Genomic DNA, 17202 nt, shown 5'->3' with positions numbered 1-17202 from the left:
GATGGATTTTAGTCATAAGAAGTGTGTGGTCACTTGGCAAGGGTATTAAAAATAAAGTGCCTTCTGTGTCTCTTTACTTCCTCAGTGACCTTTGGGTAAGTGAGGCATGAATTTATTTCCTGAGCCCTGGGCGATGTCCGGAGTTCGTCATCTCCCTGGACTCCCATTTGCAAACAGTTTCACTGTACTCAAACAGCAACATTGGTGTTTGGCACTGTGGTAAACGCACCACAAATGATTGCTTTTATTGTTTCAGACCACACCATGCTTCCAGAAGGTGAACCAAAACAAAAGAAACAAGCCAGTGTTAGTGGGGGAAATTGAGGGTTGAACACGTCAGCACTTAGATACATGCACACACACAACAGACGATTAAGAATGAGTTAAACACTCAAATAAAAGCAATAGAAATTGCAGCCTGCTCTGAGTAGATCCGGATATGTAGGGTAGCGTGTGTTGCTTGAACCTAGAAAGATGAAGAACTTTTTCTGATTGATTTCCTCCCGTAGGCAGCTTTTCCTGATGTTCCTGAAATGGACTCAGACTGCACATTTCAGGCTGAGAAGGAGATATATCATTTCTTTTATCTTTCCCCTAAAATTCTCTCTCTGAAGGGACCATCAGCCAGAAACCTTTGAGATCGGTCATGCTTTATGTCCACAAAGCCACCGTAGGAACCCATTCTCAACACAAAGGATGTTCCCAACGGCCCCGCTTCCCCGCAGGCTGAGCTGCAGACCAGCCGTCCTGAAATAGGCGGGCACGGGCCGTGCCTCCTCTGTGCACTGTGTGGGGCTTCGCAGATCGCCTTGTGTTCAGCTTCATCAGCTACCTAATGCATTGTAACTCTGCAGATAGGATAAACCACACCGATGACACTGTGCTAGATTTGAAAGATGAGCGAGAGCTCTTGCAGAGCAATTGCCAGTGTATCTTTCAGTGCTGTGGACGCCAGGAGGTGACTGAAGTCAAAAGTCTTTGCAGCAAAACCAATCTTTCAGGAGCAGGGAAGCAGAAGCATGCCGCTTGCTTCCAAAGAAAATCACTCAGGGAATGGTGGAATTCTCCTTTGTTTATTTGTTTTACACAGATGTGAGGCTTAACCTCATTTTTTGTTGTGTCACCAGCTTAAGTGTCTGCTTTTTAAAATATATATATCTCATGTGCAAATGTATATTAACAGGAGAGATGGATTTTTCAGTTTAAGGATATTTTTATGTATTGCTGAATAGTTCCTACAGCAAGAGCCTACAACAGTGGATTTCTCACTCCCATTTGTGACTTTATCTCAGGAAATATTTATTTACTGGTTGTGACCTAAATACAGAAATTTTCATCAAAGTGGTAGGATTCCTCTCCTTCTAACATTCTAAAACCTTGTCTTTTCCCTTTGTTAGTGTGATGTCATGACTTTGATTGAGGAGCTGGGAGATGGAATGAATGCAAGGTCGTAACCGATCCCTCCTTCTTCTGCAGCCCACCGTGTGTGAGCGTGAGCTGTGCGTGTTCGCCTTCCAGACGCTGGGGGTGATGAACGAGGCCGCCGATGAGATAGCAACGGGGGCTCAGGTACTGCCCGGACGCCAGTCCGTCCTCAGTTTCATTGGACCGTTGTATTCTGATGCAGTAGTCACTTCCACTCTGTGTTTGGGCACATGTGTGAGAGTGCATTTCTAAAGCAAACTGGAGATTGGTATATCTTAGGTATAAGCTGAATTTTGCTGTCTTTATTGTCTGCGTGTTTTGTCATTTTGCAGTTGCTGTGGAAGAAACTAGACCAGCTTTCTACTGGGTGGGAAGTATCTTACATGATGAAGTTGGGATATTGAAGCCCTGTACGTTGTATTATTTAAGATTTATTTATAGCCCTGGCTAGTGTGGCTTAGTGGATTGAATGCCAGCCTATGAACCAAAGGGTCGCTGGTTTGATTCTCGATCAGCTCACATGCCTGTGTTGCAGGCCAGGTCTCCAGTAGGGGGCGCAAAAGAGGCAACCACTCGCTGTTTCTCTCCTCTTTCTCCTTCCTTTCCCCTTTCTCTAAAAATAAATAAAATCTTTAAAAAAATAAGGCTTATTTGTAAGTTTATAATGCCATAAAATGGAAGCCAATGTATTTTTAAAACTTACATGAAAAGATACTGGGCAGAGCATTTTATAAAAAGGGAGCGAGCATTCAGTTTTGCAGTAGCGGTGTTTATGATAGAAGAAAAATATTAAAAAAAACAATTTGGAGGTAGAGAAGCATTTCACGACTCTGGAAAGGAAAAACTGGATTATAAAGATGCCAAAATGCATTACTTCATGCAGTTCCATCAACATTTCAGTTGCTTTCTTTTTAATTTATGGAGCCTAAATTACTAATAAATCAGAAGGAAAAGGAGAAAAACGGAAGGAAAGAAAAGTTAATTAAAGGAGGCTAGACCACCCACATACATGCCATGCAGGCCTAGAGTGCACCAACAAAATACGGTCGTGGCAGGAACTAAAGTGCAGATTATCCACAAAGCACAGTTATAAACGGACTCAATACGTGTTGCAGGAGGTGGCTCAGGAAGCGGTAAAGTGCAGACGACTCAGTGAGTGCCCTGGAAGGAGCGACCTGCAGCCTTGGGAAAACAGTTTAGCTTTTGACTTTGGGCTGTGTGTAAATTCCACACGGCTTGAAGATTATTTAAAAATATCGTCTACCAATCAGGCGGCACTTCAGTGTATGCATTTATTAAGTGATAAACCATAAAGGAAGAGAACGACAGCTGGGAGTCCGTACATCATCATTTTTAAAGCTTTTATGTATTTGTTCGTTTGTTTGTTTATTGTTTAGAGACCGGGGGAGGGAGAGAAGGAGAGAAACCCCCATCAGTTGCACATGTGCCCAGACTGGGGACTGAGCCTGCAACCCAGGCACATGCCCGGACCGGGAATCGAACAGGCATTTTGCTTTGCGAGATGATGCACAAGCAACTGAGCCACGATGGTCAGGGCCACACTGAACAGCTTTCAGTTGAAGAGACGGTGGACGTTTAAGAACTGAACATGGGAGGGGTTTGCCCTGGCTGCTGCGACTCAGCTGGCTGGAGGGTCGTCCTGTAAACCGAATGGTCCCAGAAGGGCACACGCCTAGGTTACGGGTTTGGTCCCAGGTCCAGGCACATATGGGAACAGACAGATTGACATTTCTCTCTTCTTCCCTTCCCCTTGCTCTAAAATCAATAAGCACGTTCTTTGGTGAGAATTAAAAAAAAGAAAAAGGAAAAAGTTTCTTGGCCACAAACCTAATTATACAAATGCTCATAAAAATGGAGAGAACTGGGAAGACACTGTAACCCATGAATGGATTAAATGAATGAATGCATAACTCACAAATAGGGACCCGTAGGTGGTAAAGAGACAGGAGAAAATAGCTTCACGAAAAATCGTATCAACCTCTCATTTGTACAATTCACAGTGACGGAGGGGGAAAGTGGTCATGCGCCAGCTATATTGTCGCTCTCCCCACGAGTCAAGGCCTCCTGTGTGACAAGCAGGCGTCCCACTGGGTGAGGGTACACAATGAACATAGGTAGCCCGGGCCACGGTTTATGCCCAGTCCCTTAACCTGGTTCTCTGCCAGTTAAGCTAATGTGATGAAATCTGAAGGACAGTATTTGTGAAGTCATGAGTTATAAATGAAAAATAATATAAGTAGTAGAACATTGATCCCATGCAATGAGGGAAAAAAATGACACAATGATTAAAATAATTTTCAAATATAAAACTTGGTATTGCCCTACACCCAAGGTGCACACGTGTCAGTTAAAGGCCATGAGAATCCGTAAAAGAAGGAAAATGACTAGCATCTCTTCAGAGGGCTTCTCAGATGTGTCTGACCCTGGTGGCTCTTTTTCTTCTTTCTTTTTTTAAATGTTTAAGTTTTTTTATCCCTGGAACTAATATTGCTCAGAAACCCCACTACTTTCATGTGCACTGTTTATAGCTACGTGAAAATAATTAAACTTTCCACAGCTGTGTATGCAAATAGACATATGAGTGCATTTACATTGCTGTATAGGTGTGTATGTATTTATGTGTGTATATATACTTATATAAAAACAAATTATTCAAGTAGTGCAGTTCAGTTGTGCATTTTACTGGAGGTAAACTGACCCTCAAACAATTTGAAGAGGGAAGGAATGAATTGTAATCTAGAAATAGGAAGTAGTTGGATGGACAGAAAACTGATGTCATGCCAATGGTAGGCTAGGTTGGTAGAATAATAGGTGCATTTTCTCTATTATTAAAGGTACATCTCTAAAAATAATGGTTCTTAAAGAGAAATTTATTCTGGATCATAAAATGGTTGTTACAAAGCACAGATACTTTGTCAGATCAAGTTAGCGATTCAACTCTGGACATCAGTACCCAGAAATCGGAGAAGTTAAGTGTTTCTACTCCAAAGTGAAATCTTTTCGCAACTTGAAAGCAGGTGGCCCGGTAGCCTGGTTGTGACCCTGAAGATTACATGGACACTGATTGTTTTTCCAGACAGAAGGGAATTCTCTCTCCGGAGGAGCCGACTCCTGCATTTTACGTGGCACCCTGCAGAACTGCTCCGTTTATTCTTTATGCACTGGGCTCTCAAACAAGCTTTTCTTTGAACAAAAGAAAAGGAGTCACAATCAAAGAAACATTTGAAGGCCACTGGCCTACAAACATGTTCCCCTCTTTGCAGATACATTGTGTAGCTCTGGGGGCTCCTGTGTGCCTTTCTTATCTGCTTAGACTTGCCTTCCTCATGGGCCAGCGCCCTGAGCCCCTTCCTGCCCACACCCACTGGGTGGGGGGGAGGGTCCCTGCCCCACCAGGTGGATCACATGTTATGTCCTCCGGAGGCACGAGGTCTGTGGACTTGGAGACCTTTTACTCTTACCCATCAGGTGGCCCGATGTGGTTCCCACGGCTTGAATTTAATGATCCTTTCTATTCTGAGTGTCTTAGCCATTCTCCAAGCTGCCTCTTCAGTTCTCTTACTCAGCCTAAGAAGAAAGGTGCCTAATTTGCTGGCTGCAGCACTTGCCTTATGCACGGAGATCCTGGCAGAGTCTTTAGTTTTAAATGCTGGGAGTGGGGAAATACGTGATTTTGGCTTAAAGGAATCCCAGTCAGCGGTTATCTTTAGCTTTTCAAAGTGGACGGTTTACCCCATGGAAAGTTACTGTATGTAAGCGCCGACCATCCCTGCCTTCATCTCCAATGGCTGCTTTATTTTTTATAGCCTTTAACATGATCAGTAACTGTATTTAAGCATCTGTTTGTTCAACTGATTTTTTTATTATGCATAATCTTCATTGGAATGTCAGTTCCATGAGAGCAAGGACCAGTCTCTTTTGTCCCTTGTCTGGTCATAGACACTAGGTCGGTGTTAGTACGTGCTGTGCCAGGTCTGTCTGGGAAAAGTCCAGCCATTGTTAATATAACGAGAACGGTTCGTGCAACATCGATGTGACCAGGCAGCCGAGGAGAGTGGACCGGAGTGTGCGTGTGTGAACAATGGGGACTTCACTGTACTCACCGGTGGTGGGGGCAGTAGATGCCCTTGAGTGAACACGTGGACTGTGTGGCCATCATATTCGAAATGACTGAGCGAATGAAGCAGTGGATCTGCGTTGAGAACATTCGTCCGCGGACACTATTCAGATGACTCAGGCCGCAGCTGCGGGCAGCTGGTGACTGGCAGCTTCATCGTGACAATGTACCCACTCATGCATCCCGTCTCATGCAGAGTTTCTTGGCGAAACATCAGATCACCCAGGTGACTCAGCCACCTCGTAGCCCACATTTGGCGCCCTGCAACTTCTGGTTTTTCCCAAAACTACAATCACCTTCGAAATGGAACAGATTTCAGGCCGTCGATAAGATTTAGGGAATTACATCATGGCAGCTGATGATGGTGACTGGGAGAACTGTGTGAGGTCCCCTGGTAGCTGCTTTAAAGGGGACCGAGGCGTCATTGTCCTATGTACAATTTTTTTTTTTTTGTATCTTGTATCTTCTTCAATAAATGCCCCTATTTTTCATAGTACATGGCTGGATACCTTCTGGACAGAACTCATGGATTCATGACTAAGAGATGTTATTAGGATGAGCGTAATTGGAAGCAGTATGTATTCCTTAGTTAACGGTCAGGTTTGGTCTGGAGTCACAAAGGGTGGATTTGAGAGGTTCGTCCCAATCCCGAGTCTTTCCTAATTAATTTTACCTCAGGACGGAGAAACAGCGGCCAGGTCCTGGAGGGAATGGGAAGCATGGTAACTCTCTTTGTGCCTTTCAAGGTGGTGGACCTGCTGGTCTCCATGTGCAGGTCGGCACTGGAATCGCCTAGAAAAGTTGTCATTTTCGAGCCGTATCCCTCCGTGGTCGACCCTAATGACCCTCAGATGCTGGCCTTCAACCCCAGGGTAAGGAGTCACCTGGCAACTGTCTGCCCCCCACCCCCACCCCGCTTCCTCCAACCACAGCTGAGAATTCGGTCCTGCCAGCTCTTCCTTTCTGGCGGCATCGCTGTCCCACCGAGCCCACCCACGACTGTCCTGGACCCTGCATCCACTTTGGGAACGGGATTCTTGCACGAAAACCGCATCTGCTTCCACCTTCTGTCCTTCACACACCCTGCTACTTCCCCCGTCCTTCCAGCCTTCGAAATCACCTCCAGAACCCTCGTGAGACTAGGCCATTCAGGCCTCTCACACTCCGGTCTCGCCCATCCCGTCTGCGTGGCGGGCAGGTGAACAGCTGCAGTAATTGGTTGACAGTGATGATGGTCAATATGGTTATTTTAATTCCATACCTGTTTTTCTGAGCTTCTAGTTTACGTAACTACTCATAAGAAGAATCATGTCTAAATAGGACAAATTTCCCTTTTTCTGTTGTGCTTCTCACTCACTGTCCCTGGTCCCTCCCATCACCCCTCCAGTTATTTGAAGGTTAGTGACCATTCAGTTCATATTGTCCACCAGCTGGCATTTCTTGAGAAAACAGTTTCATAAATATTAACAGCTATTAGGCAGAATCCTTCTGAAATAACAATTTCAAATGGCACGACAGCTAAAATTGCCTTAAGTTCTATTAATATTCATCTTGAAAGCATTTTCTAGAAACAGTGACCGTGGAAGTCTTCCTGGGAAGAACTTCCTGCGCATTGGGCTCAAAAAAGACGGTCAGCTGAGTGTGTGGCGTTATTGACGCACCTGCCAGTCACCCCCTTGGGCTAACGGTGTTCCAGTTAAATGGAAATAAGAGGGCAATGAAATCATAAGAGCTACAATGGACTTCTGTACTCCGGCAGGATTTTGCGCTTGCTTTATTCTTCGTGCCTTAAGTTTTAAGTGAGAAAGGCAGCGTCGGGACCCTGGCCCCCTTTCTGTGTGTGGTCTGTTGCCCTCTAGGCCGGTCATGACTCCTGCGCCTCGTGAGGGCCCGCACTGTTTCCTCGTCTTCCTCTGGCTCCGTTACACATCCTGTGTCCTTGAACCCTCGTATGAAGGTCTTCCCCTGTGTGCACACCGCGGGGAAAATTCATGTGCAGAAATAATATGTTTCTTTAGTGATGTACAGATTTGTAAAAATAGTCTTTATATATATATATATTTTTTAATTCAAACAGAAGAAGAATTATGACCGCGTAATGAAGGCACTGGACAGCATTACTTCCATCAGAGAAATGACCCAAGTAAGTACGGCGTCTGTGGTCTGGACATTCCTGTTTTACTTGAGTAAAATCACGTTTGAAAAATGTCCGAAAGGGAAAAAGTATGCCCGGGCGTACGGGCCGTGGAGCAAAATGCAGACTTTTCTGTTGTACGGGAATATAACTAAAATCATAGAAACGGTAAAGTGGTATTGTTCTAAGATGTTTGATTACCTGGCATCAGCGTGTTGGCAAGCTACCGCTGACTTCGGGGTGACCCTGGGGGTAATAGCATCATCACAGTCATAATGGTCTGCTCCCAAGTTCAAGTGAGAGTTGGAGTACGTGGAGGTGTGTCGGGCTCTCTTAAGGCAACAGTTAAATCTGGCACTGTCCTCCTAAACTGGCCATTTTAATTCGTGGTAATCATTTTAAAATACCATTTCAATGTTAAAAATAAACTCAAATATTGTATCAAACTTAAGTTGTACATAAATATTTTAGCTATGATATAGAATCTCAAAAACTCAGGAAGACACCAGACTTCCTAAGAGTATGAGTGTGTGTTTTTGGCCTTCAGGAGAGAGGCTTTGACGGAGGAGTCTGATGAGCACGGATCGGGGTTCGTCACGAAAATCTGACGTCTCTCTGCTGTAGATAGTCCAGCACTTGGCAAACCACATGCTCTTGAATTATCGGGTCCTTTCCGCTGCCAAAGATTTGGAGAGAGGTTTAAAATTCATCATTTTTTTAAATTTCATTTCATTATTTTATTTTATTTTTAGAGAGAGAAAGATCAATTTGTCATTCTACTTATTCGTGCCTTCACTGGTTGATTCTTGTGTGTGCCCTCACCAGGGATTGAACCCCCAACCTTGACTTACCGGACAGTTCTCCAACCAACCCAGCTACCTAGCAAGGGCCTGAAACTCATCATTTTATATAGAAACAAATGGTTTCCAATTAAAGCAGCGCACAGCCTAGAAGGTGGTGTCAGGTCTTGCTCTGCCCAGAGACCCTCGCTGGCTGATGAGGACTGTTATTACCCTGGGCTGTTTCCTCTCTCCGGGGAGGGAGTCGGAGATTCTGTTCCTTTCTGGGGAAGAGATGGAGCTTTTGTTCCACTGCCCCCATCTCCCCTCCTGTCGTCTGTAATCTGTCTGAAGATGAGTTTCAAAAGTGCGGTTTTACATTCCCCACTTTGATTCTTGATTCTGTGGATGCTTAATCTATTCATGTAGTCAAATATTCATCCATTCACAAACAGTCTGTGCCAAGAGCCTTCACTTCACAAGTTACTTTATTTGCTTCTTTGACATCCCTTTCCTGTTGTTTTCCATGCCTGTACCTTTTTGTATTGTGAATCTTTTCAAACAGGTATTTATTATATTTGGTTAAGGAAAAGACAACAATAAAACACATTTCCACTGAGGGAGAGGAAAGAACCTATGCAATATTTGACACGAAGCTAAGGAAACGTTTTTAGTCCCCAGAGCCTTTGGCGTGGGATATTTATACCCTGCCCTCCCCCCAGGTCGTTCTCAGATTAAAAATAGCTGCCCCCCCAGGCTCCGGACGGCTCTCTGCCGGAAACGCCTGCCTTTATTCTGGGTCATGTTCGAGCTCCACCAGCGGAGGCAGTGGGGACAATAGTGTCAGCCGAGGAGGAGGTCAGGGCTCCCAGTGATGAACTTGTCTGTCAGGCTCTGTCCTGTGCCCTTGGGCAAGTCCCTTCATCCCTGATGCCTCCATTGTCTTCACTGTCAAGGGGGTGACTAGTAACTGCACCGTTTCCGTGTGCACGTCATCAGGGTGCTATCCGGTTTCGTTGCATCTGATTCTTTAAACCTCTCCAAATCAATACCATGTTATCCTGACCTGGTTTCCAGAATATGCTGCCCCAAAGACAGACCTGAACTGTCTATGAACTGTCACAGACAGATCACCCTTTGTTCTAGGAAAAGGTAAACAAATGCCATTAAGGACTTTTGAGAGAAGGGCTCTCATGTCAGTTTCATCTGTTTGTTTGTTTTTTCCCCCAAGAGCGACACTGCAGTCCATACCTCACGTGTGAACGTGCACAGTGCAACAACAGGTTTTTCTGTAGTGTTGGTTAAAAGTCAGGGACGGGCATTCGTGATCAAAGAGAAACAGTGCAGAACACTTACCGAGAGCCACAACCCAGGTTTTACTGGGGGGACCGCTGGTGAGCTGAACCCATCCCCAGCTGAGACCCAGGGACTGGCATTTAGGACAGGGGCATAAAAGGCGTGTGGCGAGGTGGAAACTGGCTGCGGGGGGTGTGGAAAATTCCTCAAGGGGTAAATGGAGATGTCCGGAAGGTTGGGTGTTGCGTTGGGTGTTGCAGGTCGGTACAACATACCATTCATGGTTGGCAGCATGGGCTTCCCCGAGTGGACACTCAGCACAGCCCTGCGGGACACGCCCAGGGCATGGGAACCAGAAGAAAGTCTCTTAGCAGAAGGCGGGGTCCGTCCTTGGAGCCTCAGGAAAGTCCTCACGAGGCGATTGTTGCTGTTACCTGGTCGGGGCCCCAGTTTCTCCAGTTTCACTGGATTGAAGCTCACCTGCCTGTGCAGGCTGTGTTTCCTTTTGCAGAAAGACCAGGAAGGGAGGCGTTTAAGAAAAGTCAAGGAGTGTAACGACTCTCTTTCAGGCGCCGTACCTGGAAATCAAGAAGCAGATGGATAAGCAGGACCCGCTGGCTCACCCCCTGCTGCAGTGGTGCGTGATTTTAGTTCTCCTCTCAGTGAAAAACAGCATCCTTTTCCGCTGCCCGCTTTAAGAGAGAGCGGGCGAACGCTTCTCTTACAGAACCGGCAGCACTGCAACTCCGAAGCCTCCGAGGCCGGGCGATTGTACTATCCACACGGCTCCAGACTCTCACTGTAGTTAAACCTCGCATGTCACACGGGGAGGAAGATGGTGCCGTGTGCACTGCGTGGAGAGGCGGTGGGCTTGGCGACCGCTTGTCTCGAGTTTTAAAAAAATGTCATTTCCTGCTGAAGCAGTTTTTGGTGTATTTAATTTTCTAGCTAACTGAGCACTGAGTGATACAACTTACTTATTATTGCACATCTGTCTGAAATGTATGTTTTGTGTAATTTGCTCCCTTACCAGGGACAGTATAAATTTGATAAACTCCTTGTCTGATGCTGCAGGAGAGGGACACAGGTCTGTCCCCTGTGGGTCCCTGAGGGAGGCCCTTTGGCATCTCATTTCTGAAATGAAAGCACGGGTGTCTACTCATCATCCCTGTAAGGGTTTTATGTACACGTTTATTTGAAATCACTGAAAACTCAGACCGTGGAATTTATCACAGTTCTCATGCAGTAATGCAAGTGTAAAGATTATTAAGAGGTTGGTGTGAGTAGTATTTATTCCATGCTAGGGCCTGGAAGATTTTAGAAATGAGGTGAAGGTGGGCAAAGGAGAATGACTCTGGATACCTCACGAGTCTGATACCTTTCACTTAGTCAGAATTTTACATTATACATTTAATTTAGTCTAATAAGACTGACAAAAATTAGGGTTTAGAAATTTTCCTTCTTGGAATGTTTTAGGATCTGTTATTAAAATTCTGAATTCAGTAAAATAACATGCAGTTTTCATTGTACTTGTAAAAATTCTTGCATTTAGTCACATTCAGAATGAAGGTCTGGCTCTCGGGTCGCACACCCTTGTCCCTGAAGTCAGCCCGATTGGGAACCTTTCATTCAGGACCCTCTCTTGCTTCAGCTTGTCAGTCACTCCGCTTTCCAGGGGAAAAAAACCTTCCAAAATGTTCTGTCATTTCCCTGCTTATTATTTTGTACACATGAAACAATTCTTTCAGGTATCTGAATTTAAATTTTTCAACTTCAGTGTCTAAGTTGGTTGAATAATGGTTTGCATATAAATCATTGTATATGTCAACCCAAAGAGACTGTCAGATACTTAAAGAAAAACATCTTCATTAAAAATTGATTTTTAACTAGGTCATGTAGAGAGGGGCAAAGTAGTTGTATGTGTTAACTTTAATCTCTGTAACATTTAGATTATCATTATTTGAAAGTATATTCAGAGATGCTCATTTTGCTGACTTTTAAGATTGTGATTATTCAAAATCATATCTTAAATTTAAAGAAGATAAGATTAAAATATCACTTCTCAGATTAAAGTATGATTTTGTTGCCTAAGCCCTTTAAATGGTTTCAGGAAGCAAAGCAAAATAATGTAATTAAATAAAATTATTACTCAGTTTATGGCATAGTAAAAGTGAGTTTCAATCACTTGCCAACTAGGAATAAAACTTTACATTTGGCAAATATTTTTGACTGATGGATTATTTTCCTCAATTTCAGGGTTATTTCAAGTAATAGGTCACATATTGTGAAGCTGCCAGTGAACAGGGTAAGTGTTTTTTCACATATACACATGGCCAGGGTGGGGGGCACTTATTAGCTGTGAGGAGGGACCCCTGTGAGTCCGTGGCAGCCTTTCCAGCAAATTAAAGGGGGCTCCAGTGAAGGCCACTTCTTCAGTTTGAAATTGCTGTATCTGCAACATCTTCAAGCTTTTCCCAGATTTCAAATTCAGGCTGTTGCCCTGACCTTTTGAATCAACCAGAGTCAATATGAGATAGTTATTCCAAAGGAGATAGAAAGTGTATTATCTAGGGATTGACCAGAAAAGAGTGTTGTACCTTTTATCATTGTCAGGTTCACGTTGGCCCAGTTCTGCTTCTCTATATTGGAGAAGATAATGCCCTCAGATAGCTTACTGATCAGTCAGATACGCCTACAAAATAACGAGAAAGCTAATGGGCTCTGGTTTCGGTTCTCGTCATCACCTGAGAGCTGTATCTGAACTCTCGGGTCTCCCATCTCCGAGTCTCTCAGCTGTGAGAGTCCTTTATGGTGTCCCTATATAAGTATGTTCCTAGGTGAGGGGGCAGCAATTAGAAACCTTGCTCAAGCAGCTTTTTCAAAAGGTTCCGTTTCAATTTCTTTCTTAGAACAAAGTGGAAAATAGTATTTGAATGTAGACAGTTGCCAGTTTTATAAATACTGGGTTGGCCAAAAAGTCTGTGTGGTTTTTTTCCGTAAAATAAAGACATGTTTTTCATTTTTACCATTACCTGGATTGGTTTGGATATGTTGAGTATGTCGGCCCTCTCCCACGTGGTATGTAACATCGATTGTTCTCGATTAATGCTTTTATTTGATTGCCATCAGCTTCAACTGGTTTTCCCGACCGTGGAGCACCATCCAGTGAGAAGCCTCCAACGTGCAACTTCGCAAACCACTTTTGACACGTTCAGTCCATCACAGCACCTTCTCCGTACACTGCACAAATCTTGTTTTGCATTTCAGTTCCATTTTTACCTTTCTTGAAGTAAAAAAGCATAATATGCCATCTATTTTCTTCCATCTTCCATTTAAAAATGGCTGCCCCCAAATTCATCAATTTTGATAAGTTTTTTTTAAGCACATGCTGTTGTGACAGCTGTCACAATACAGCCTAACAAAATTGTTCTTGATGAAGGTTAAAGACAACTAAGTGCTGCGAGAGCCATTGTACGGGAAAAAAGAAAGGAACTTTGGCCAACCCAGTACATGGAAATACAGCATGATGGTGATAGTTTTTGCAATTTATACCCCTTGAAGTATCTTTTTTGCTTAGCAAACTCTCAGATCATTTCTTTAGTTGAATAGCTAGTGTCTTCTTAAGAAATTCAATAATAAAACTGTTCAGAAGAAATGTGATTGAGAAGGCAGATACATAGTTGATCCCAAAACTAAATGTAAATGACTTTGGACTGTTAGTCTCCTATTTATTTTCTGTTAGCTGAAAGAATTATCCTTCATACCAGCAACCATGATGTATCACTTATACAAGGCTGGTTTTTTGTTTTTGTTTTTGTTTTTAAATGAATGGTGTCGTTAATGTGATTAGCCTAAAGTTATTATGGTTTGAAGCTAGGCAATTCTTAAACTAGTAAAAGTTGAACTTGTCAGCAGCCTGATTATATGCTAAACTGAACATTTTCCCGTTTGTCATTATTGTCCATGGCAGCAACTGAAGTTCATGCACACTCCACATCAGTTCCTGCTTCTCAGCAGTCCACCAGCCAAAGAATCCAATTTCAGAGCTGCTAAAAAACTCTTTGGAAGTACCTTCGCCTTTCAGTGAGTGTGGCTTTGGGTGGGTAAGGGTGTCTTTCCTTCAGTCTTCAGAAATTCGTGGGGGGGAGACCCTTCCCTTTTAGTAACTGGCTGTGACTGGCTGACAATGAACAGTCAACCACGTAATACTTGACCTGGAAACTCAGAACTTCCAGAAGGCGCCATGACTTATTACGTTTTTTATTATGATGTGTTGTTGCCATTTCAAAGCTTGCTGATCTCTGGCTCTGCTTTTTCCTCCCACTCTGGTCCCAGTGGCTCGCACATCGAGAACTGGCACTCCATCCTGAGGAACGGTCTGGTGGTCGCTTCCAACACGAGGTTGCAGGTAAATGCTCTGAACGCTTTCCCAGGCCCTCCTCCTTCTTTAGTCCTGGAGTTCTGGAAGCTCTCCTGGTATTGTGTTTTACTTGAAAAAGAGAAAGTATTGTTTCAAATGATGTGTAATTATTAGTAGGATAAGTAGCTTTCACAAAGTCACTGAAGCAGAATGACCTATGCACAATCCAGAGATGAAAAGGAAAGGTTGACCTGCCTTTGCCAAAACCGAAAAATCCCTGTGAACTTCAGAAAAAATGTTCCTGCAAAAAAGTAAAACCCTGCAAGCATTCTGTCTGTTCATTGAACACACCTTTTTGAGCATCACTTCATGGTGGAGACTTTAACAGGAGAAAAAGTGGGGCTAATAATAGGACTGGAGATGGGACACCAAAGGGCCCTCTGATACCTGCTGTCCCGCCTCCAGGTCACCTGGGATCAGGGCACATCGAGGTCCAGTCCTCATCTTCATTTATGCCCTTCCCTCCCACGGTCCCCAACCCTTACCCCCCCATCATGTGGTCGCCTTCTGTCAGCTGATGTAAGGAGGTCACTGTGTTGGGTCTCACACATTGATGGCAATTCAAGTAACTGTCCATGTTCATAAATCCAGCTGTTCTGAGTCGCTTCCCAGACCAGGGAAGGGTTCTAGTTAATGAAACTTGGTAACTTGAAAACTTTAGAGGCTAAGAGGAGAATGACCATGTTGGATAATGCACGTCTGAGTAGGACATTTTGTTGATTTCCTAGTGTGTGACGTATGTTTCAGCCTGTTTTGTTGTTGGAATGTTAGACTCATTAACCCAAACACCTACTACTGTACTTTATGATAAGTGACTCTCTTGGTCATTGCTGGGTGGAAGGGGACTTTTCCTCTATCATTTTTCATATATCAACCTACTCTGCATGTTAAGGACAAGGATGTCAGCACTACTATTTTCAAATCAGACCGTGCAATAAAATCTTTATCACTTTCTAACAGTTAATGCTTCCCTATGAGATCGATTGCCTTCTGCTATAAAATATTAACATTTGAAGCCTTTTAATGTCTCTTCCCATTTTAGCTCCACGGCGCAATGTATGGAAGTGGAATCTACCTAAGTCCAATGTCAAGCATATCATTTGGCTACTCAGGTATGCTTGTGCTTTATTTCTAACCCTGCATTGATTAGGTTTTTTTATTTCTTTATATGTCAGGCACAATTTCCTACCAAGTGACTAAAGCTTATTTAACATATTTGTGCTAAATTTTTTGGTAAATGTCAGAACAAAATAAAACTCACATTTTGAAATGTATTTATAATTCCCTTAGTGTGCAAGACGGTATATATGTTTGGGCAATTTCAGAATCAGTTTTAATTTTGTTTCAGTAGTTCCTGTATGTGTGCCGTCCACACATAAATGCTGGAAAGTGTTCATACATGTTACTTCACTGTCGCTGAGTATAATTCTACATCAGGCCAGTTCTTAGCTTTGGATTACTGTGTACCCCACATAGAAGTTTTAACATTATGGAAATTTTAGGCTTAGAAAAACACCCTTAACATCATCCTCCTTAGTGGCAACTTCTTGTTAATAGTTTGATGAAGTCGCATGGGAAAAAATCATTTTCGAGTCAATGGAAATTATATGCAGAGGAGTGCGGAAAAGTCAAACCATGGGAAGACCGGTCACTAAGTTGTTACCAGTTACCACCCTCAGAGAGCACAGTTTCAGATGATTTCTTCTCTGTGTTTTTAAATTTTTTGGACTGTTTTACAACGATCAGTGTAACCTTTCAGCGTAGTAATTTATTCTGTTTAAGTAGAAAGCACTTACTAACAAGTGAAATTTTTCCACCTTTCCTACAACTCGGTGTTCGGTGGGTTTCCTGTCGCCCCTTTAAGTGCTTCCGTGCTCGGGTACCTGCCTCTGTAGTTGGTGTGGCTTGTGTGCTCATGTGTCGTGCACCTGATCACATCCGACCCTTCAGGAGCAGCGTTCACGTGAGAGGACACTTCGAGGTGTCACGACTACGTGACCACTGACGAGGTCTGCCTGCCTAGTTCCCACCTGTCTCATCCGTGCTCTTCCGGTCACAGCACCTGTTTCTCAGTGACACCCTTCCCTTTCGCAGAGCACACATCCTAAGAGCCCTAGGTACACCCTCTGTGCCTCTGCTGACCCGCCACCTCCTGCCACACCCTGTCATAGCAGTCACGAGCCCTTCTGTATTCAAGGTCAGGGGATTAGACCCCATCTCCTGGCGGAAGGGGGGCCAGGTCGCATCGTAGAAGTGACCCAAATTGAGAAATACTGCCACGGCGATCTTTGAAAGCACGGTATGCCAAAATAACACTGCGAAAGCTAATAGCATTAGGAGGAAGAAGGCAGCATAGGAAATGGAATGTCCTGGTTCAGTGGAGAAAACAAAATCAGCATAAATCAGATCCTAAATCTTATTAAAACAGAACACAAGAAAACACTCATATTAAACCACCTTAAACAGAAACATCCTCAGTACACAAAAGGAGAACTGAACAAATCGAGTACTTTGATTTCTGCTCCTGAAGCTGGTGTGTGGAGTTTTCAGATAGGACCACCGGAGGGTTTGTGAGGGACACAAATGGGAGTAAAATCAGAGAGAATGTGTGTCTCTTCCCAGCCGCCATCCAGTTCCTGAAGGGTCTTTGATCAGAAAACAGCCAAGACCCCCACAGTGAGGCGTAGCTCATCACTGGTTTCGGATGGGCTTTGTTCTCCCCAAGATTTCTGCTAAAACAACAACAAAAAAATGTGAACACCCCCCTTCGCTTCAGAGCAGTAGGTGGACGTTTTCACGTGAACTAGACCTACAAGTCTACCAGCCCTAAGCACGTAGAAATGTTAGTTCTGTTTTGTCTAAGATATTTCACAGTGAAAAATCATGGGATTAATAGGATAGGCTAAGACTCTGAGTGTCCTAGACAAAAGGATGTATGTAATTTCCCTTTATTAGAAGTTATGAATTCCATATGGAATTGAGCATGTATCAATAATTCATGCAGTTAAGT

The 17202-nt window shown here is 43.8% G+C and overlaps 1 protein-coding gene across 4 annotated transcripts in view; it reads left to right on the top strand.

Annotated features, from left to right (window-relative positions):
- PARP8 (poly(ADP-ribose) polymerase family member 8) overlaps positions 1–17202 on the top strand; it is a 151353-nt gene that overhangs the window by 122236 nt on the left and 11915 nt on the right. For 3 of the 4 annotated variants that reach the window (XM_037145110.2, XM_053657203.1, XM_053657202.1), the window contains 8 exons: positions 1477–1569; positions 6310–6435; positions 7641–7706; positions 10342–10409; positions 12029–12077; positions 13743–13855; positions 14108–14180; positions 15235–15304. In XM_037145110.2, the coding sequence (XP_037001005.2) occupies positions 1477–1569; positions 6310–6435; positions 7641–7706; positions 10342–10409; positions 12029–12077; positions 13743–13855; positions 14108–14180; positions 15235–15304 (658 nt within the window). The remainder of the gene's footprint in view (positions 1–1476; positions 1570–6309; positions 6436–7640; positions 7707–10341; positions 10410–12028; positions 12078–13742; positions 13856–14107; positions 14181–15234; positions 15305–17202) is intronic. The other variant, XM_053657201.1, reaches the window with a different exon arrangement.

Source organism: Artibeus jamaicensis, unplaced genomic scaffold, assembly GCF_021234435.1.
Source record: "Artibeus jamaicensis isolate MK-2021 breed Jamaican fruit bat unplaced genomic scaffold, CSHL_Jam_final scaffold_369, whole genome shotgun sequence".
Taxonomy (NCBI): domain Eukaryota; kingdom Metazoa; phylum Chordata; class Mammalia; order Chiroptera; family Phyllostomidae; genus Artibeus; species Artibeus jamaicensis.
This window is presented reverse-complemented; position numbering and strand designations above follow the sequence as displayed.